General features: G+C 45.2%; 1 protein-coding gene across 2 annotated transcripts in view; it reads left to right on the forward strand.

Annotated features, from left to right (window-relative positions):
* Positions 1 to 2020: 2020 nt before the first annotated feature.
* slc9a1a (solute carrier family 9 member A1a) overlaps positions 2021 to 23851 on the forward strand; it is a 31248-nt gene continuing 9417 nt past the window's right edge. The window contains exons 1-8 of one of the 2 annotated variants that reach the window (XM_056443555.1): positions 2021 to 3148; positions 14487 to 14953; positions 16135 to 16385; positions 17676 to 17893; positions 18908 to 19110; positions 21620 to 21709; positions 23209 to 23279; positions 23577 to 23753. In XM_056443555.1, coding sequence (XP_056299530.1) covers positions 2860 to 3148; positions 14487 to 14953; positions 16135 to 16385; positions 17676 to 17893; positions 18908 to 19110; positions 21620 to 21709; positions 23209 to 23279; positions 23577 to 23753 — 1766 coding nt within the window. In that variant the 5' untranslated portion in view covers positions 2021 to 2859. The remainder of the gene's footprint in view (positions 3149 to 14486; positions 14954 to 16134; positions 16386 to 17675; positions 17894 to 18907; positions 19111 to 21619; positions 21710 to 23208; positions 23280 to 23576; positions 23754 to 23851) is intronic. The other variant, XM_056443556.1, reaches the window with a different exon arrangement.

The raw sequence follows: 23851 nt of genomic DNA on the forward strand, positions 1-23851 counted from the left end.
TTATAACACAGCGGTCAGTTAAAAGTGAAATAAAAAAATGAAGGCTGGTGTCAGCCAATTAAATACTGCATACCACTTCAAACAGGTTTCGGGTGTGTGTGTTTGTTTTAAGTATACACAAATCCAAACAGTATGTATACTTAAAACCCTTGATAGATTGGGTTTGTCTGTCCAACAAAGGAGTGCACAAAGGACATTGAATGCACCACTCACAGCTGAATGAAATGTAAGTTTGACTTTGCATCATAGGAAAAGCACAGGCGTTAATATGAATATGAACAATGGTCCTGTTCTGTTGAAGTTTCCCAGTAAGCCAGTGTGGCAGTGAGGCAGCATCCACAATGCAGGACACTGAATATAAATGAAATTCAGGCTCCTGGTATTCTGTGAGAATTGGAAATTGTGGGGAGGTGGTGCTAAATAATCAATCGTGAGGGAGAATTTTAGCTCTCTAATCGTGTTTAATTTTCAGTAAAGTTGCAGTTTTAACGCTAAAGATGTATTGCATCGCATAAAGTATGTTCATTTCTTGTATACTAATGGCAAAATCAGTAAACTGAATACATTTATTGTGTGAAATGAAACAGGGCATGTCTGCGGAGTCGGTAGTCTTGTGAGTTTCCTTTGATCGCGACGCCTTATCTGACGGTTGGGCCCAACAGATATACGAAGCTGTAAAAACACAAAACAATCTTGAGTGATAAAGAGAGACAGAAGAGCGGCGCAGACAGTTTGTCACCTGAACTCTATGACAGTGTTTAAATGTTGTGCAGGACACTGTTATCAACACTGACCAGACCTTATTAATGCCCGCCCACCATTTCTCAACACCTATGACCGTTAATGTTAGATCACGGTCGGGACAATTGGGTTGTTTGAATTCTTAAAAACCAGGACTAGCTTTCTTTATTTTCATTATCAATTAATCTGCTGTATATTTTCTCATTTAATTATCTGAACATGTAAATATAAAGTTTTTTAGTTTTTTAAATTCAAATTACATTAAATCCAAAAGTTTGGCATTGCATTTTGTCTCATACACCTGTGGTGTCACTTTAACACGGACCAGCAGGCGTCCCTAAAGCCAAGACGTTTATAGCGTGGGGAATTATGTGTTACTAAATCTGAAAGGTGTGATTGAAAATCAACTAGTACTCACTAGATGAGTAATATTTTCCAAGGCCGCACCCACAGCTAAGCACCAGGAACTAAAAACAGAAAACAATAAGCTGGTTAAATAAATGAGTATCCTTAAATATAAACACCACGGTTCAAAATAGCATCCGTGTGGTCTACTAAAGTGTGTTTGAGCAACATATTGAACCTGCTCTCCGGGTCCTGGTTGGTGGTTAAAACTGACCCGTCTTAGGCAAACATAATGTCCTTAAAAGGACAATTAGCGCCGCTTTTCCATTCCAGATAAGTACATTTCTGCAATATATGCGCCCCCACTCCTTTTTTAGAATATCACTGATTATAATGCTTGGTCACATTCTCCCAAATGAGTATTCAGATTATAGAGCGATCGGCACCATTTCTATTTTGCGGAAACATTGTTAACGTTTCCAGCCGAGCAGTCGCACTAATAGCGACAATTAGTAAGGTGTAAAGGTGACAGCGAGCATCTACAGTATGCAGGGCTCAGTGTCCTTGAGGAGAAACCACTCTGCTCACTGGGCTGTGGGCTATAATTGACTCTGACCTTTGACCTCCAGGTGAAAGCTATAGCAAGCAGCCATCCATACCATGTTAATGTCAGATTACTTTCAAAGCATATCCCCTTCGGGAACACATGTGTAGCCTCACGGAGGAATATAGTTTCAGCAGGTTGTGGAGACGCTTTTATTTTTTCTCTTTCTCACCAGACACCTGAAACCTCCATTCCTATAGGTGTCACTAGAGTCGGCCATCCCCCTCCCCTCCCTTTTCCACTCCACTCCTCCCATCCACCAAACCTCCTCGAAGGGGTGTGCGTTTTGAAGGTTGTATGAAGCTAAGAACCACCGAGAGCAGTCGCCACTTGCCTCGACATCAACCTGGGACAAGCCTCTGCAGCCGGGGCGGAGCACACCCCGAGTCTTCCCTCACACCCCCCCTCCCCCCGTTCTCCTCCTCCTCGCTGGGCTTGAGCCCCCACCCTGGACCGACCGAGCAAGGTCTACTCATCCCGGGGACCACACGGTGGAACGGCCACGTACGAGGACGTTAATATCAAAAAGTTTTCAAGAATAACGCGTAGGGCGCGCGGCAAAAATGCAATGTGGCTGCAGCGTGGCTTCTCTTCAAGGTCAGCATCGGAGCACCGCCGCCCCACGGACGTGTTCTTTCTCGGGCAGTCGGAGGGAAGAAGAGGCGTGGATGGGATGCCGCTGTGTCTCGCTCGCCTCCAGCATCAACGACATTTCACCGAGGAGGACATTGACAGGAGGCACTGACACAGAAACTTGCGGAACAACGTTGTAAACAACAACAACGACAACCGACTCGGCGAGGCTGGCTTTTAATAGCAGAGTTTTCCGAGACAAAGCTCTCTCTCTCACATCTTGCCGTTTCCTGCTTTCTCCCAACAGCCTGCGCGGCTCGGGACTGTTTACCTGGCTAAAGGCAGCAGCGCTGGCAGTCAAGCTAGCCTCACGTCACCTGAGGGCATGGACGGTTGGGTCGGTTAGAACTAGCCCGACCGACCGTGAAAGTCATTTCTCCCGGTTGAAGAGCACGTCAACCTACGTTAACTAACGTAACATTACAAAGTTGCGTTCAACTTCCTCGAACCAAGCTGACTTTTTTTTTAGCACGTTTCTTTTCAATTTTCTCACCCCCCTTATTTTTATTTTCTTTTTTTGAGCGGTTTTGGACAAGATGCGTTCAAGGACATGTTCGCACGGCCGGGCCGGCGCCGGTAGGAGTTTACCGGAGCGGTGGCTGCTCCTGCTGGTTGTGTTGGTGTTACTCGAGGGCTCCGTGCGTCCTCTCGGAGCCGCCAGCTCCCCGGATACCGGCGGCCAGGAAGAGGTGGGCATCCGCAAAAGCACGGAAAGAGAGAACTACACTAAAAAGGCTTTCCCCGTGCTCAGCCTCGACTACCATCACATACACATTCCCTTTGAAGTCTCGCTATGGGTGCTGCTGGCCTCGTTGATGAAATTAGGTGAGTATCGCCGTGAATGTCACTTTGTTCGGTTCAGTTTATATCCAGGAAATGCGAGCTCAGATTTAGGTTAGGTCACAGGGGGTTGGCCACAGGTGTAGTAATTAGCACATTTTTCCAACGAGTTTAGATGCACACCTGTTTTTCTTTTTAATCAGACTGGTTTTTTAAATTAAAACCACATGTTGAAGAGAATACTGGCTTCAAAATAATCCAGCAGAGAAAATCCACACAGAGGTCATCATCATCATACAGATTACATGTCACAACGCATCTTTACTGGGTTTACTCTGATTGACAGAGATATCAACACCCTTTAACTTTGAGTTTAGTTTATTTCGATCAGCAAAATATACAACAATCAGAATTCAACAAAAGAAGAAAGTGGCTGACAGGAAGGGTCAGAGCTGAAGCTATCTATCTTATAACTACACGTTATAGTGACAGGATACTCTGATTGACAGAAAGATCAACACCCTTTATACATTACTGCTTGCTGTGGTCTTGTACCCAGAATAGCTCAATTTAGCTGGCGGATCTATAGAGCTTGTCACGCAGGTTTCTCCTATCTGTCAAACCTCATGTGGAAAAGGGTCTTTTGCTTGCCCTGCCCTTACTACTTCACACGGTTCAGTTTATTTAGTATAGCTCAAAACTACAAATGCACGTATGACATCCCTGTCCTGGGACCTCACATCGTAACAGGAATAACTCCCAAGAAATAGAAAAGCACCTTTCACGAGGAGAAAAGGGAAGACACCGTCAGCCTTCGTACAGTGATGATTAAGCACCTTGGTGCAGTGGTCTGGATGTTGCATCGCAACTATTCTGCCTTTTTTTTTTAAGACGGTGGAAAAACCTCGAGGCGTTGTCACGACGGAGATCTTTTAAAAGCGACATTTGAGTTGAACCACTTTGACCGATTGTTCCCAACTCAGACACACACACACACACTGCAAGGCTTCTGTCCAGCGCTTCACTTTCCTCTGTTGCTTTAGTGTTTCCTATGTCCTCGCTCTTTGTGGCCCCTCCTTCCTCCACACCACGGTGCTCTCGTTCCTCTCCCCTTGCTTTTCTTAACTGTCCTGTCATCAAGACCTCCTCGCATTGTGCTTTCCACAAAACGCCGCATTGTCCCCCGCTCTCTTTTTTTTTCTTCTTCTTCTTCTTTTTTTCCGAGAGCCAGCAGCTTGTCAGTTGCCTGTGACATCAAGGGCCTGACGGAGCACCAGCCGGTAGCCGGGGAGGAGGAGACCCGCTGTCTGGGCGAGGAGCCCGGTGTCTCCGGGGGAAGGGGCTGGCAGAGAGGGACCTCCTGGCTCGGGTGGAGGCTCTCCGTCAGGGCGCAGCTCAAGGGCATGGAGTGAAAACCAGAGGTTAGGGAAACGGAGAGAGGGCGAGTGAGGTAAAGGAATGGGAGAGCTGCAGGAAGTAAAGTAGGCAGACAATAAAATGAGGTGGGATGAGGATGCGCGTTGACACCAGTGACCTCAAGCCTCTGATTATCCCAGGATGATTGGCAATGGGCAGTGGGGAATCAAAAGTGGCTGTTGCATTGCGCAGCCTTGGCACACCTACTGGTTCATATCTTACGAGCTTAAAAGCAAACGTGCACGGTGCCTTTCTCTCTTTATTTTGTAAAAATACTTCTCTGAGTGAATTACACCTGGTGCAGAAGCTTTTCATATAAATCAAAACCCAGGTGATGTCATTTTGAAGAGAATATGGCCCGATAGTGGCACGGTCCGAATATGTATTGGACGTCTTCCGTTTTGGCTCCCGTAATTGGGCTGCAGACCAGGACCACTCGTAAATAACAATTCAAATCAACCTCTGACTTGAAAGCTGTAATTATCACCAGACGCCTCATAAAGGGATCGTTGTGTTTGAAAGGTTGAACGCTCCGCTCGTGTATAATCGGGAATAATTAATGCTATCAAGCCTTGCCGTTATCTAAATGACCATATTCCAATTTATTTTGGTGAATGTAAAATGTAAACAATAATCTCATAATCGAGGCCTTTATGGCACACTGTCGCCGGATGTAATGCGTATAACGGTTTACGGCCTTGTCAAACATCCACCGGGTTCCGACTTTATATCGACCTTTCGGTACGGTGCGATTTGACAATGTTCCCACTCGTAATACACGAGTGTCCTCCTCCTCCAAGCCGAGCGCCGCCGTGTAACATGTCTCGGAAGCGCAGTTAGTCTCACCCTCCAGTTACAATTCAAAACTGGTCAAACAATTTGAAGAGAGGGTGTGTGTTACACACCGTTGCTGTTATCTCGGTGCAGTTTTTTCTTTTGTCTGCTTCCTTTATTCCTATCACTAGGATTGGGGGGGGGGGGGGGGGATGGGCCTGTACTTGTCCAGCGTCTTTCTAGTCTTCCCACCACTCAAAGCGCTTTAACGCGACATGACATTATTCACCCATTCACACAGTGATGGGAGGAGCCACCTGCCCGTCAGGAGTAGCTAACGCTCACATTCACACGCCGTAGGTTAAGCTACAGGAGTAATTTGGGGTTATACATCTTGCTCAAGGACACATCGGCATGAGCTAGTAAGCAACGGCTGAAGTCGAAGTGAATTGAAAAAGTAATGGCTATTTAAAACGCAGGTTCCAGAGGTTTGGGAGTGAAACTATGAGTGTGCATATTTTGAAAGCAATAACTTTGTCAATATAATGTCGTGAGATGCGGCTCCTATTCAATGGCAATCTAGAATTGTAACTTCAGTAGACAGTCAGTGTTGAACGTTGCTGTTTTAGCAAGTTTCGTTGAAAAAAATGTTGTTTTTCATGTATTTATTTGTTTCAGTGGGATACTGTACTGATTGGTTAGTTTTGTTAGGCCTATTATGTTTGCTTCTTGTTTTGTTTTTTTAGACTTTTCTTCTTCTTTTTTACTTCCTTTTTTGGCATGTTTTTCTCTTAATGTAGAGGTCATAAAGAGTTCATTGTATATTTGCAAAACAATGTTTTGCTACTGCTTCAAGCAATTTCCCTCTGGGGTTGAATAAAGTACAATCTAATCTAATCGAAGTCAGGTCTGTTGTAAGAGCCTCTGGCTTCTTGACCTTTCTTGTAACCGTTCTGATTTTGATCCATATCTGGATTTTCTTTTGTCTGTGGGGAAAACAAACTCAGTTGATAATAATAATTGATTGTATTTATTTTGTTGCTCATTCCTCTGGTTCCTTCTCCTCTTACACCTGAGCATCTGCATAGCTGCGTGTTGCTTCTTGTCCGTAATTCCCTGAAACGACTGATCTTAAATATGAGTTGTGTTGTCGCACAGAGCTTTAATGTTCTCAGACTCATTGTCTCTTGATTAACACCGTTAAGTCTGCTGCCATTGTTTAGCTTGTTTGTGTTTAGTAAATGATTCACCAAGAAACCTGCCCGTTCCTTAAAAGGTTGCTTTATCTAAAGTAAACACTTGATGATATCTATGCAGACATTATCAGAATCACTGCAACCCAGGGATTCTGATAATGTCTCCACCAATAAACCTCATTCTTGGGCAAGACGTGTCCCTCCTAGTACCTCCTGCTGCAGCTACTATACTTGTTCAATCAATTAGATTCTGTTGATGAAATTGGCATTTTAAGCCGAGCCAAACTAGAATCAACCAACATGCGTCCAATGAATTTGCAGTTTAAGACCGGCGAGACATGACTCTCTACGGGGATGTTTAAGTAATACATTACAGGATTTGGCAAACCCATTCCGAGATAAGGGCCACACTATCGTCCTTATCAATAAAGCCGGCGAGGGAAAGATTTCAGGCATATCAGTAAAAGCCGAACCCTTGTTTTAGCTTGAGTAAATGCATCACAAGTTCTCCACATCTTATCTGTAATGTGTTATCTAGGTTATGGCTTAGCACAAAGGTTTTCTCATCAATGGTAGACCAGTGGCTTGGACTCGTAAACATCAAAGAAATAACCGTCTTATCTGAAATAGTGTTGCCGTTCCCATGAAACAAGATTATTTCTTGTCAGTCTCAAGACTGACGGCAAATAGTTACCTTACCTGGTGTTACAAATATCCTACAACCAGAACTTGTCTATGAAATAGTGTATTCCCTGCGCAGAGAAGAGGCAACATTACACAGTCCCTATGAGTGTGTGTGTGTAAGGAAACACCGAAGACTGACCCTTCACATCGGCATATCGACACAGGGAGGAAAGGTGAGGGTTGCAAAGGGACACATGGATTCGGACTGTACCAAACAAAGGCACTGAGTCAGCGTGGGGATCTAACCATCCAAAGGTCTTCGTCCGGCCCTTCATTTACGACCTGTCCAAACAGGTGATTGATTACTTTGATTGATTTATGCCATTTGCTTCGTAAAGCACCCCCACTGCAGGATAAATGTGCAGTATGCACATATACATCCGTAAACCAATTCACTTCCAAATATTTACAATAAATCAAAACATAAAATACAACTCTGAATATAAATGACAAGATCACCTTCTAAAGGTGGATCTACTTGGAGTACAGTATCTCTTGTAACCAACAATTGATGACATCACTGAATTCAGTCGTTGGAGTGGTAGATGTGCTGGTGAATTGTAGTAAGGATCTAACATTTCTGTTGTTTATACCATGACCACGTGTAGAGTCACCCAGGTGAGCCGATATTGTTGTGCAGATATGGCGTCAGGGATCATACTGGAATATACCAGCAGCAGCAGGCCTTTATTAATTATTTAAAACCAACACTGGACTTGCACAGGCAACTCGAGGAGCACAATGATCTGCATCTAACAATCAAACAATGACACACAAACGCTTAGTTTTTACACGGCACAGTTGTCAGGGACGAGGTCCGCGTCGCTCTGAAGTACATGTATACCGTGACCTTATTGGGATTTATGTGTCATGGCGTTGGAATGCCTGGCAGCCAGTGTACCCTCTCCAATTCGAGGAAAAGAATCAAACCAACGCCTTATCAATCACCTTCAACAAAGCGACTTCTCCCCCAATGTGTTCTCTCTTTTGTGCTGGCTGAGTCTAGTAGATTTGGTTGCCAGTGTACAATTAGTCACCTGGCAACCGGACACAGCGCCTGGCTTTGGAAAGGATCTTGTGTGGAGCAAGTACCCAGGCCGCGATGACACTGGGCACACATGCAGAAGTGAGACGGCTGTTGCCCTTTACTGGCTTTAAATAACCTTGCTGCATAAAGGCACTCGGGGGAGGATCGCCGCATGACATAACGCCTGCCTCTATGACAAGCAGCCAAAATGAACCGCCTGATCTTACAGTTCAAGACTCTGGGATAGAAATCCTTCCACGTACTGTCTTCGGTTTTTCCTTCTTCTTCTTCTTCTTGATCCATTGAGTCCACTTAATGCCCGTCTCTTTCATACTTGTCTTTTCAGAGCATTGTAGTTGTGTGCCACGAGTTCCTCTTTGAAGTTCCCAGCCCTCCTTTTCATTTATCTTATCTCCTCCGCAGGAGATAAGATAAGTGAAATGGATGGCTCCTCACGGATGAGCACCGAAGGCCTTTTTCTAAATGTGCGAACTGTCACCACATCGCCTTGGTTGGAAATGTCAGTCGTCCACTGAGCCTTTTGTCCCGTGTGTTGATCGTTTTTTTTAGAAGGATCGGCATTAATGCCGAAAAGGTCTCTTGTGTCGGTCTCTTCCTGGTGGTCCGGCATGCATAGTCTTCCCTCGTCCCTCCTGGTCACCCCTGAACGATAATGGGTTATTTAGAATGAGTCATTCTTGGATCCAGTGCCGAGTGTGCTCCTGCTTAAGGCACCAGCGGTAATATGTTTAGGTCCATCCAGTCGTGACCGGTTTGCTCTTCCCTCGAGGACTTCACCGTCCCTCCATTTATTGAAGGATTTGTGAAAATGGATTTCATTGCAGGGCTTGGTGCAGGTGCTTTCTACTCATGAGAATTGAAAGGTTATTCCTCCGAATATCCTCTGTGAGCAGCTGAGTTTATTTCGCAGCTCACGCTGAGGTGAACCTGAGATAAAAATACCACGTTTTCACAAAAAATGTCAGACTCAAGAATGTAAGAACTCGCTGTGACTGATTTAGGATTCATCTTATATTGAGATGTGAGGCTTTGTAGTAGATTATGAGACGTAATAATATTGATTTGGTACTATTTTCAAAAGATGATCACAGTCTTTATACCTCTGATCTGTAATTGCCCGATTCAACTTAAAATCCCAGTGTGATGTGTCCTATTTATGGACCAGAAGTCCCCTGGCTCAGGTTCATTACTTCATGTCATTCAGAAGGTCACTTAACACAAGGAATCGTGGGACTCCTTGTCCTCTAATGATACGCCCACTTGGTTTCCCCGTTCAGTTATTCTTTGATAGTTCTATCAAAAAGCTCTGCATTACCTCTTCCTTTGACTGCTGGCAGAAGTTTGTATAACTCGAGCGCTGCCCGGGTGAAACCCCGCCGACCACTGGAAGTCGTCCCTGTGGACTTTGCTGAAAAAAGCCTTTGTTTGTCGTCAAGTATCAACCTGATGAATCCCAGACCGTGTGATGCCGTGGTCGCGAGCTATCAATCACAAGGAAGCCCCGCCCCGAAGAATACCCTCCTTTATTGTTTATTTCACTTTGAATGGGAGCATAATTCACTGCTGTGGGGAAGAAGTTGTGAAACTCACCATTTAGACCATGAACTCATGTTTACGATGTTTCCTGGCAATCCAGTTAGAAGTAAGGACCTTTCCATAGAATCTATCTTCTCCTTGCGATCCGAGTCACACCCTGCGAGCTATTTGAAAGATTGAGAGTTTAAGGTAGTTCTTATATACATTTTTTTTATAATATTCGTCAGTTGCTGTCTTCTTGGACTCTGCTGTTTATGGAAGATGTAAAAAAAAAATCCTGTGAATATCACTGCAACCATTTGCAAACTCATGCAATATGTTATCTGATAAATGTAGAGCAGAAGGCCCTTTAAAGTCTAGCTGGGAGAAGTAAATACTCTTTGTTTTCAGATCGTGTTTAAAGAATAAAACACCTTTTTTTAAAAAAAAGCATTGAAGTCATGCCTACACGAAGCATTCACACATTTAAATTGTGAACAGGGAAATCTCCGAATTCTTTGCCATTCTTTACATGTAATAAAGCTAATACTGGCAGAATCATGTAAAACGTGACCATACAGTCTGTGGAAGGCCGGCCACTTGCATCGGTTCTGTTCAACTGGGAACCAATTAGCTTGCTGGAGGCCCAATTGTGAGATCTGGTGTCCCCCGCACTGAACAGAGATCTCCCTGCGCTGTTGGAAGTCTCAGCCACTTAGACAAAGCCTATTAATTATGTAACGGTGTACAGGGAGTTGTGGCGCTGTGAGCCATCCTGTGCTCAGTGAAGTCATGGTGTTCATTTGGAAGCTTCCAGCCACCAGATTGACGGTTTCTTCTGAAGCGGCATTGTGCTGTGGATCGTCTCAGCACTCGCTGTGGAATTTACTTCCTGCTCGCCAGATAAGGTTTTTAAACATTTTTTGTTTACTGTGTTTCAAGCGGTGATCAGAGAATACGTTCGTTAACCCACGGGTCTGATGCGCCTCTGGAGTTGCGAGCGGTTCCTGTTTTCTATTCAAGTGCATCGGAAAGAGAAAAGAGATGCATCCTTAGTCTCTTGACGTCTCGCTGTGGGTGAATTAGGTCTCCTTCGACTATTTAAGACCACTAAACCCTCACTGTCCTTCCAGAGTTACAGCCGCATGCAGCTGCACAATCCACAGGCGTGCACTTGTTTAGCTTGTGCGCTGAAACAGTCATAGTGTTGTCTTCAAGCTGCCCAAGTATGAACACCGCTCCCCCCCCCCCCTCCGATGTCTTGTATTCCAGAGAATTTCTAATGCGTCCGAAGCGTCACGAGAGGGCGGAGCTTAGTACGAGCGAACGCTGAGTAAGACATTTTAAAGCAACCGAAAGTGTTGCAATTGATGCCATAAAACTCATGTTTACAATATTTGCTGAGGGAATAAATCAAGTGAGAAGTATTCTCAAATTATTATATGAGAAGTATGCAAATTTAAGGAACGTCCGCCTGCCTATTAGATAACAATGCATACGTATATGTGTGTGTATTTATGCGGGTATGTATATATGTTTTTTATATATGTGTGTATGTTGTAAAGTAATTCTGAAACTGGGCACTTCGCAAATGATGGAAAACAGACTTCCGGACGCGCGTGAATTAAGTTATCAACATTTAATGGCAGGAAGGGTAAAACAAACATTCAAGGCTCACGATCGTGCTCTTCTTCGTCTCCTCCGCCGTCCTTCCGGCGTCGAGAATACCTGTGGAAGTGACTCGATTTCTCTAATCCACGGAGTTTTATACTCAATGTCCCCGGCCCGGTCAAAACGTCACTTCCGGTCAAGTCTCTAAACAAGTATTTTCACAATAAGAGTCCCGTCTTGTTATTGTCCGCATTAAAGTCACTTTCACAATAAAAGTCCCTTGTTATTGTCAGTCACTTGACGGAATTCAACCGGCCTCGTCTATCTATAATACTAACATACAGTCACTCTCATGCAACATACATTAATTATTGCCATTTACATTTGCATAGAGTAAACATTATCCCTATGCTTCACAATACATTAAAAACAATATCAATATTCTCCCTCATATCTTCTATTATAATATCTTTCTATATGTATTAATTTAAAACATAAGACCTCTGCAGATGTTATCAAAATAAACTATTACAACCTAACAATGTACATGTGTATATATGTGTGTGTATATATATTTTTATGTCTGACATTTTTGTACTTGTTTTATGTTTATATGTCTAAACGAATAAAAAAATGTAAGTAAAAAAAAAAAAAGAAGAAGATAACAATGCGATATGATCGTGAGTGAATTAGCTGCTCCACCATCCTCATTGCACACGTGTAGGTAAGCTGGCTGCCTACCTGCCGGCCCTCCCCCCTCTCGGCTGGGGCCTCACCCCGTGGCTACTGGGCCAGATGGTGCTGCCACCCTCCGGTGTTTCACCGACCAGCTTCAACTTTGTCGCCGTGGTGCTAGCTGCTCGTTCAGCCTGTCCCCTCTGATCCAACGCGGGTTCAAATTCTGTTCCTCCATTTGAATGTAAAGCCTTCGGGGCAGGCGGGTGAACAGCTGCGTCTCAGGGGCGGGACGTGAAGAACAACCCGGTGACACGGCTCAATTTCCGCGCTGATCCCTCTGTGTCTGCCTCTCATATGGACTTGCTTATGTGAACTTACAAGTCTTATTCCGGCATGCACACGGGCGTTTGATCCTTTTGGGGCACGGAAAGCAAAGCGGGCGCCATCTCTCACGCGGAGCTCCCACCGCGCGTTTCATCTCTATTTCATTCATTCTTTGCTCCGCTAAGATTGTTTGGCCCAGTGTGTGCGAGCGTGTTTTTTCTGTCTGTGTGCTATGGCAGCATGCGGTCAACTGATACAGTCGCAGCTTAGAATTGACATGTCCGTGTGCCGCCGGAGTGGACAGTAAATATAGCCGGGGACAAACCTCCCGCTATGCGACGCACGCCGCCGTCTCTATTGAAGTGTCCACCGCTGTGTATGTCGCCGGGTCTGGGGCTCTACTCACAGCAGCTCAGGAGTGAAGGCGTTGGTGCTTTCAGCTTTTTTAATAAAGTCAAACAGCTTTTGTAATCGTAGTAAGTCCTGCTGCTTTTAACGGCATCGACAGAAATAATCTCTCGGGTTTTCCCACCGAGCAGCTTGTGCTGCGTCCTGTGAGACGAGCAGCCCCAAACGATAGCACGCCTTTTGCAAAAAGGTTACGTGGGACTCCGCCACACTTGGATTAAACCACAAAACGAATACAAGTTGAAAGATTCTCGTTTCATTTCTACTTGTGACCTCCTGAATGTGGGCAGCCGTGCCTTGCTGACTTGTCCCGTGAGATCGTTCTACAACTCACGTTTTGCATATTATTTCCATTTTTCCCTTCAAGAATTCCCAAGGCCATTGTGTGTGTGTGTGGGTGTGTGGGTGTGTGAGCCACACGTCACACCAGTAACAATGCACTACTTGTGTTCTTTCCCCAAACTACACACCTTCCAGACGGCACATGCCAATGCTCAGCACATGCTGACAACATCAGTTCTTGAACGGTGTTCTTTTACAGACACGTAAGAGTTGATAAAAGCAAAGGGAAGCAGGAAAGCCTCGACATGTATGCAGGCCACAGTAGAAGCAGAAGTGCGTCCCCTCCGCGTGTTTGAACGGCTTTCAGGTTCTACAGGAAGTAGAATTTCTCTACAAGATGTTGCTCTGACTCAAAGAAGTGCGGTATGTCACAGAAGATTCCTCCTGTAATGTTGTTCCTCTTGTATTCAGTTCGCAAAATCCAGTCAGAGCAATTACAGTTAACCCTACTTCCCTCAGGCGGAGACACACTCACACACACTCACACACACACACACACACACACACACTCACACTCACACTCACAGACTCACACACACACACACAGACTCACACACAGACTCACACACACACACACAGACTCACACACACACACAGACTCACACACACACACAGACTCACACACACACAGACTCACACACACACACAGACTCACACACACAGACTCACACACACAGACTCACACACACACACAGACTCACACACACACACACACAGACTCACACACACACAGACTCGCACACACACACAGACTCGCACACACACACAGACTCGCACACACACACAGACTCGCACACACACACAGACTCACACACACACACAGACTCACACACACACACAGACTCACACACACACACACAGACTCACACACACACACACAGACTCACACACACACACAGACTCACACACACACACTCACACAGACTCACACACACACACACACACAGACTCACACACACACAGACTCGCACACACAGACTCACACACAGACTCACACACACACAGACTCACACACACACAGACTCACACACACAGACACACACACAGACTCACACACACACACACACACACAGACTCACACACACAGACTCACACACACACACACACACACACACAGACTCTCACACACAGACTCACACACACACACACAGACAAACTCACACACACAGACTCACACACACACACACAGACTCACTCACACACACACTCACACACACAGACTCACACACACAGACTCACACAAACTCACACACACACTGTTCAGGCCTAAAGCATTGCATTGACTTCTCGGTTAAGTCCCGCCCTCATTCCTGTTCTTTGTCTTCCTCCATGCGACCCGTGTATCACGTTGTTCTTTTTGTTGTTTTGTTGTTGTCCATTTCCCCAGGGTTCCACCTGATCCCTCGCCTGTCCGGTATCGTGCCGGAGAGCTGCCTGTTGATTGTGGTCGGTCTGCTGGTGGGGGGGCTCATCAAACTAGCCGGAGAGAAAGTCCCCCCGGTGCTGGACGCCAAGTTGTTCTTCCTCTACCTGCTGCCGCCCATCATCCTGGATGCCGGCTACTTCCTGCCCATCCGGCCCTTCATGGAGAACCTGGGCACGATCCTGATGTTCGCCGTCGTGGGGACCCTGTGGAACGCCTTCTTCGTCGGCGGGCTGCTGTACGCCGTGTGCCAGATGCAGCCCACCAGCTACCTCCACCAGCTGGAGCTCCTGCCCTGCCTGCTGTTCGCCTCCATCATCTCGGCCGTGGATCCCGTCGCCGTGCTGGCCGTGTTCGAGGAGATCCACATCAACGAACTGTTACACATTATTGTGTTTGGAGAGTCTCTGCTCAACGATGCCGTCACTGTGGTGAGTGGCCGGAAACGGGGAAGTACGTGGCTGGTAGCCAGCGCTCGGTACATACGCTGGGGTTTAAACCAGTCATATCCTCACACCCATAATTGGGTGCTATTTGTAACTCTGGTCACCAGAGGAACATTAACATTATCTCCTTCTGAAGAGCATCCTCAAGTCATTCGTAAATTCAAACTGATGCGTTGTTTCGCTCGTCAGCTAAAAACTCCGTCCCTGGGTTTCATCACCAGATCAGGTTGTCTGTTAAATTGAATAATTCTTATAAACACTCAGTTATACACTCAGTTACTTCAGCATCAAGGCCCCAACTTTAGTTTCAACAATCTGTGTTTTTGACAGCTGTCGCAAAACACTTGTGAATGTGGGGTTAAATATTTACACAGGTCCTCCTCAGTATGTTCAGCTTAAAGTTCAGTGCACTCCTAAACCAGCTGGCTGTCTCAGGGTCTGGGGAGAGCGCATCCTTCTGGAGCTCTTGGCAGAGCAGGATGATCCCGTCTGGCATTACGGGAGTCTGTGTGTTGCCATAGTGAGATGCTGATGAAATGATTGGTACACAACATATATTTCTGAATCCATTTGGCACGAGAAAAAAAACTTGCAGGTGTATTTTCCCTTTCCGAACCGTTATAGGATGTTCTCAGTTCCCACATGTTCGAAAAACATGTCCAGCAAGTAAGAATCTGAACATTTGCCAATCGTAAATAACCAATCTGTTATCTTTTACCTCCATTTGTTAGTCAGAGAATCAATACGACCGTATGAGATGCACTAAACATGTCTTTGTATCGTCCTTTCAACATCCCGTTGACGGGGTTCGTACGGTCATGGAAAACCTGGAAAAGTCATGGAATTTAAAAATGGTCATTTCCAGGCCTGGAAAAGTCATGGAAAAAACTTAAATCAAAGTTTTGGAAAAGTCATGGAAATTTGTTATCACATGTTCATTTACGCCGAGTTTGAAATAATTTATATATTTTTTTAATGAAAGACGCTCAAAATATAAGCCGGCGTACGCTCTCAATACGCAACATTTTCTAAATTGTTCATGTTTATACCGAGATTTTAGTTTGGTCATGGACATTTGGTTTAAAGTCCTGGAAATCCATCGGTCAAAATGTGTAAGAACCCTGCGTTGATGTTACTATGATCTGCTCCTTCTCCTCTGCTCCTAGGTGTTGTACCACCTGTTTGAGGAGTATTCCAGTGCCGGCACAGTGACGGTATTGGACGGGGTCCTGGGAGTCATCTCCTTCCTGGTGGTTTCGCTGGGTGGCGTTCTAGTGGGAGTCATCTACGGGTTCCTGACCGCCTTCACCTCACGCTTCACCTCCCACACGCGTGTCATAGAGCCACTGTTTGTCTTTGTGTACAGCTACATGGCCTACCTGTCAGCTGAGATGTTCCACCTCTCTGGCATCATGTCGTAAGTTTGGGGACGAGAAGTTATCTGACTATTTCTTTGTGATTTTCACACCACTTTATTCTGTATCTATTCCATATTCCTATTTCAAGGTACATTGACTGTTTTTTTTACCACTTTTTTGAAAAACAACCTGGACTAAGAAACAGAGTTCCCCTCATGCATCTTTAAGTGTATCATAGTTTACAGTCTTATTTATTGATTTGATGAACACTAATGGTGGGTGAAATTATACATTTTAATGGATTCAAATGAAATTGGACATAACCTAATTACTGTCTTTTACATATGTATGGTATGTCTTCAAAAGATGTCTTTTAAAGTCTGTGAGTGCGTCATGTGCGCTCTCTAGTATCCGAAATAATCTCAGAGCCATGTCTTGCATCACTTGATTTTATGATGTGGATCTTCCCTCAGTAATGAGATGTCATCGTCGATGTACAACCTTGCCACTGCAGGCAAAACCTATTCCTGTCGTTGCCCTGAACATATCTCAACTGTACATCTCGGCAGATTAATCTGCCAAGATCTATTGAATCAGATTAATCTGCAATTAATCTGATCCTATACTGTTGACATTGGTGACATTGGATCAGAATAATCTGATCCGATGTCACCTAAATCAAGCCTTCATTTATTGGCATCCCCACATTCTCTGAGGTGCCATTTCTCATTTGCTCCTCTGGTATTTTCCAATCTATTTTCTGGTTATGGTGTGGGGAGTTATTGATGTTGCGGCCTGGAGGGGATGATGTACTGAATCTCAGGGCTGGATGAGGTGTAGCTTCAAGGACAATCTCTTCCTAAGCCTTCAACTGCCTCCTTGCTCCTCACATCACAAACTGTGTCCAGAGTTTATAGAAGAGGCAGCACATTGTTCCCTAAAGCCTTCAGAACCAAACTGGTAACCGCTAAGGCTTATGGGACGTGGCCGGCGTTCTTTGCTGGCCTCGACACTTTTGACTTGGGAACATTGCATGACACCAGGATGGAATAGAGAAGTGGCCCCCAGACTGGGAGGAAGACGTCTTGTGTCGGTGTCACATGTTTGTAACTCTGGGTCATCTCCAGCTCTCCTTTTCGAGGAAACCTCTGACGACGCTCATAAAACCACCCCGCCTTCCAAAATCGGGGTTTCCGTTTCAACATTTCTGACATTTATTATTACATTGTTCAGCAGTGTTTATTTTCCGATGCCATCTGACATACACGACCCATTCAGAGACGTGGCATCTATGAACATCTGTTTTTGTCTATCTCATTTGGGTAAACGTCTGCTTCTTCTCCTTCCAGGTTGATAGCTTGTGGCGCGACGATGCGGCCCTACGTGGAGGCCAACATATCCCACAAGTCCCACACCACCATCAAGTACTTCCTGAAAATGTGGAGCAGCGTCAGCGAGACGCTAATCTTCATCTTTCTGGGAGTGGCCACGGTGGACGGACCTCACCACTGGAACTGGACCTTCGTCACCGTCACGGTCATTCTGTGTCTGGTGTCTCGGGTCATAGGTCAGCTCCTCATGTAAACAGGCTGGGGGGGGGGGGGGGTTGCAATACTGCATGCAGAGGAAACGATCAACCGTTAACCCGCAAAACAGGAAGTGTTGTTAGTTTGGTTATTGTGTCAGTTTTTGGGGTTCACTTGTGCAAGATCTCTTTGGTGATGTGGTTTGGCTTTTAGGGATAAATAATTGAAGAGACATTCTTTAGAGTTCATCTTGAAGTGCTTTTCATTTAAGAGGTTTATCACTGGGATTGAATGCATATCAAAAAAGTGCTTTGTATTTATTTGTCTTCCAAGGAGATGCACGTGTTTTAGAGCACTTTGCAGTGATGTACACTCAAAAAGGATGTCTATGTGTAAAAAGTCCTTTTACTCAGAGAAACGGAAGTGGGACTTCATCACACAGCTGTTGGTGTGAGCACAGCTGAGGATTTCCGGGTTGACTTCAGGCTGTAACAAGTCCTTCTGTTCATAATGTGACGTACTGGAGTTATTAGTGTCGTTGGAGAGAGAAAGTGGAAAGAAGATGAGGTGTCTTCAGGCGATACTGAGTTGTTTATGTGACTTTACTCTCAGCCTGAAGAGCTGATGAGGGTTTGAGCAAACGTTGCAACACACACACACACACACACACACACACACACACACACACACACACTGTCTGTGACTGAGTTGTCTCAATCAGACTTTGTTCTAGACTCACCATTAAAATGAGCTCACGACTAAGTACTGCTTGATTATAAAAAGGTGGCAAAGCATTATCACGCATGGTTATTTCGGGCAACAGCAGATGTGATAATAACTGTGATGTTCTCAGTGTCGAGTGAGTCGGCTCATAGGTGTGTTAATGAAAACAATGGCTGTGTGAAAGATGGAGACCAGCACATTGAAACGTCCAGTTCCAGAAAGTGTTTTGCAAAGTCATCGCTGAAGGCCAGAGAGAACGCCGTTTGACCAACGCCCATCCCACGGCCACAAAGTCACAATCCTCACGCTCTCTTCACGCCTGTCCTCCCCAGGTGTGATCGGCCTGACCTACGTCATCAACAAGTTCCGCATCGTCAAGCTGACGACCAAGGACCAGTTCATCGTGGCCTACGGCGGCCTGCGAGGCGCCATCGCCTTCTCTCTGGGCTTCCTGCTCGACAAGGAGCTGTTCCCCATGAGGGAGATGTTCCTGACGGCCATCATCACCGTCATCTTCTTCACGGTCTTCGTTCAGGTGAGAGCGCTCCGAACCTACAGAGTGAGCATTAGAGTACGCGGAGCGTATTTTATTCACACGGGTTGTACTTTAACGAATCTATTTTGTGCAGTATATTTTCCCCTAAGTCTATTTTTAGTTTTCACTTACATCACTGTAAAAACACACACTCACACACTGTAGCTCAGCTTTATTTGCAACCATTTTTCATCTTACTGGTCATGATGCTGAGGTGGGAACATCAAGAGTGCGCTCGTGTATTTGCATTCATAGAAGAAAAGAAAAAAAATCCAGTGGTCGGGCGTTCTTGATCTTGAAGGAAACCGCTCCAGGTGATTTCAGCTTCTCCTTTAAAGCACGCCGCCACCAGGCGTGTGTGTGCTCATGAAGGCACCGCAGGGAAAACACACACACACAACACAAATATGAATTGACACGCGAGTGAGACAAGTAGTTCTTCCATAAAAAATGTTTACTAGAAAACGTAGAGATACATGTTCACACGGTCAAAAAACGATGTCTCTGAACTCAAAGCTGGACTGACAGTCCAACACGCAGGTGTTAAACTGACGTAACGTCATCTGATTGGAAGCTTATATTCTGACAAGTTATTCAGCTTTTAAATACAAAACTAAATTATATATGTTAACCTAAACATTCTTTCAAATCATAATGAAAGAAATGTATCTTCAGTTACCTTTTTTAAATCTTTTTTTAAACTACATTGTTATAACAAATGAAATCCTGCATTTGGCTCTTCCAAACGGAGTCCACATAAGCACGACATGCAGGATCACCACACGTAGACAGACGGGTTGGGCCTCCGTACATGTGATGCCTCTGTCCGGTCGCGTATGAACCGGTCTCCTGGTGGACCTGTGGAGGTGGTTCGGCTCCAGGACGGAGGCGGCTTAAATAAAACCCGAGTAATGTCGTCTCTCCTCAAAGGCGACGTCAGAAGCATGTTTTATTCATGCCGCTGGATTCTGCACGGGCGGTCTGATGCCCACCAGGAGGCAGAGGCGAGAGGCCTCTTCCACCTGCAATGTGGAGTTATTTATAAGTATGACTGTGAGAGTATCTTTGATCTTGACCATCGTTATCTACATGACATTTTACATGTGATATAATACAGGTGGAATATCTCAATGGTTGATATGTCCTTTCTTGTGTTGGATTACTTATGAATAAAATCAGTTAAGATTCTGTATTTCTGCACTTTTCCTCCGGGCTTGTTGGCCAATGGGCTCGTTGAATTTTTTTAATTTTTTTAGTTGTCATTGATTATTATAACTATCGTTCAGATCGAGCAGGCTTTCAAATATTCTGGATACCCATGACATATTTACATTCATTTTTATTTAGCCGACTCATTTATCCAAAGCGACTTTACAATCGTGTTACATTCATACACAAGTACAGGGAGCAACTCGGGGTTAAGACACGTCGACGAGGGCGGGGATTGAACTACCAACCTCCTAAATTGAAAGACGGACCTGCTAACCACTGACCCACCACTGACCTCCTGTTTAGGGGTGAAGGAATACATATTGTTATTGAAAGTCCTTGTTTGAACTTCAATATGCGCGATGAGGTGGTCAAAGTGTATGTTCCTCTGCATGACCGGGTAATATCAAACAACAGGCGTGTCGTCTGTCGTCCGCTTTAGGCCATTACAGTTAACCAGATGGTCGGCTTAATCTCTTTAAGGAGCAGAATGATACGCTGGGGATTTTAGGTGCAGACAGGCGCACACACACACACACACAAACACACACACACAAACACACACAAACACACAAATCGACCCTTTCTAGTAAAACAGCCATGGAGTTGGGTTTTAAAACCCATTTTCCAGCTTTGTAAAATCAAAGTAAAAGTATTTGCCAGATCGTAAGTTCATTTCTAATCTTTTTGTCCGAGTTGTTTGCTTTTCCACATCAGGTGCACGGTTGGAAAAGCACCATTTGCTGCGTGCACCGGAACAAACACAGAATGCGTACACACACTCAATTAAAGCAGTTGTTGTTGATGTGTGCGCTTATCAGCCGAGTGTGTTTACCGTCACATTTTTCCCCCCCGAGCGGCGGCCACCGGCGCTGAGAAATGAAGCCGACGCCAAAGTGCTCCTCTGTAATGGAGGGATTTCCCCATCTCCCTCGGATTGGAGATGTGTTACAGATTCAGATCTTTAATGCTGAAATCTGCAACTTTCCACCTGTCGCCGCGCTCTAAAGTGCTGAGAGGCTCCCGGAAACAACCACGGGGTTGTTGTGAAACGTTGCGTGATGACGTGATGCGTTTAGTTCATCGCACCGTTGCAGCGTTTGGGAAGCGTGCCAGCATATCCGTTCTCAGAGTATGACTGGTTTATATGGGCTCCAGTACAAAAACCTGTTTTTTTTTTAATCCTCCTAATTTCCTTCTTGCATACCGGAGAGTTGGTGATGAGAGCCGGTTTCGCTCCATCGGCTCGGGTCAGGAGGTGAATCCTGAATAACGCTCCGCTCCTCTCCTCTCGTTTCAGGGCATGACCATCAAGCCCCTCGTGGAGCTTCTGGCGGTGAAGAAGAAGCAGGAGGCCAAGCGCACGATCAATGAGGAGATCCACACCCAGGTACGGCCCTCTCCCCTCCAGCCACCCTCACAAGCTGGTGGCTTTGTGATTGTTCGTACTAATGACCCAGAGCCTTTTGGTGGGCACTCGATACACGAGGCGTTGTCATGGTCTGAGCTGTTTTGTGGCACACGGCAATAAATTAACGGGATACAATTACACATTCCTTTCTGTTGTATTTATGTAAAAGGGGACCTCCCTTTTTCCAGTAAAGACAAGTTCACACCATGGTCAGATTGACCTGTTCCTGTATGTTAACGAGCCTCTGAGGCCATTTCCTGATCGCTGCTTCCACCTACTGGCTGTGTGGCGGTACTCCATCTCACTGATTCTACTGTACAGTGTACTTATTCAAAGATTAGGAAATTACCGTCTTTTTAAAAATAACTCCGCATACAGTGACACACACCCACTGAACTATTATCATGTATGGATCGGGATATTTTAGTTCTTGAAAAGGGAATCGTAGCCCTTAAAGATATTTTTCATAAACATCGCTGTTGATCGTATATCTGTGTATGGAGAGGCTTTCAGATTCGCATGACTTTATATATGTTTGTATAGATTTTTTTTGCAAACGGTCCTTTTTAGCAGACGGACAGCAGCATGAATGTCCCATTCTTTAAATGACAAATGGACTAACCTGGGGAAAGGAGACGCCCCAGTGTCCATGATTATTAGAATACATCCATGACCCATTATGAATGTAACCAGAGAGAGATTTTATCATAATATATCGCTGTATTCTTTCACCCTTTGTGATCTAGAGAAACTTTACATACTGCTGCCACTTTAAAAAAAAAAAAAAAAATAATAATTTCCACCGCCACCCACACAGTGCTGGGCAGTCTCCACCTCAATCAATTCTGTGGCTCTGCTTAATGACTGGTTTCCATAGCGACGCCACGGGTCGGAGCACCAGGGGTGACCTGATCCGGCTGCAGCCTGAGCAACAAAGGCATCGGCTCATTTCTCTGGTTCTCTGCGGCTCATAAACGCAGTCGGACCAGTCACCTGGCGGCGGCTGCTGCTGCCGCTCATGAGTTTTCCACAGCATCATCATTTTAATTGCTCGTCATCACCTGCTGTTGTTGACGAGGATGTTGGCTGGGAGGGTGTTTTTACTGTGAGGAATGGTTACTACGGTGAGATGCAGCTGAGCAACGCCTTCGGGGGAGTATTAATTATATGATCAACAGTGTTCTTAACTGGGATTATATTTATACACCGAAAACACACATTTCACATTTTACCCTAAAAGTGGAGAAGAAAAAAAGATAATCAAAGTAGCATGAAAACAAATGTGTCTTTGGCCAATTAAATGGCTTTAAATGACATGTGGACGACAGCAGATGTAACGTGGGCCCCCAGAAAGTCGTGTTTTATTAAATGTTATGCCTGGGAATATAAGGGTCTTTTTCAATATATTAAAAATACTCCACAGAGAAGGCAGAAGGTCTTCTTGAGCGCTTGATTCAGTCTTTTCTTCTCCTCCCCAGTTCCTTGACCATCTACTAACTGGAATCGAGGACATTTGTGGACACTATGGACACCACCACTGGAAGGACAAGTACGAACAAGTCACAACTTGTGCGGTCATCGGAGAATAATAACAAATATTATAGATTTCATTGAGAAAATGTGTAATTATGAAGAGTTTTTTATTTCTGCTTTTCTTATATCCATCGTCGAAATGGTCAATCTTCTGTCATAACCAGCAGATTTAACCCTTGAGAGAAGACTTCTTGGCTGGACATGTTCTTTTCCTCCACCATGTGTCACACCTCCTGTTCTTCCTCCCACGACGGTCTCCGCCCACTTGTCTCTGTTCTTCATCCGTAACTCCTCCTCCTCCTCTTCTTTCCAGACTGAACCGCTTCAACAAGAAGTACGTGAAGAAGTGCCTGATCGCCGGCGAGCGCTCCACGGAGCCGCAGCTCATCGCCTTCTACCACAAGATGGAGATGAAGCAGGCCATCGAGCTGGTGGAGAGCGGGGGAGGAGTCAAGCTGCCATCCGCAATGCCCTCGACAGTTTCCATGCAGTGAGTATGAGGACGCGCTCGTTCTGTCTCGCCGCACTCGGAACACCAAACCGTCCCAAGTCAATGTCAAATATTGTTTTGGCCACCTGGGGGCAGCA

This window comes from Pseudoliparis swirei, chromosome 22 (genome assembly GCF_029220125.1).
Source record: "Pseudoliparis swirei isolate HS2019 ecotype Mariana Trench chromosome 22, NWPU_hadal_v1, whole genome shotgun sequence".
In the NCBI taxonomy this organism is placed as follows: Eukaryota; Metazoa; Chordata; class Actinopteri; order Perciformes; family Liparidae; genus Pseudoliparis; species Pseudoliparis swirei.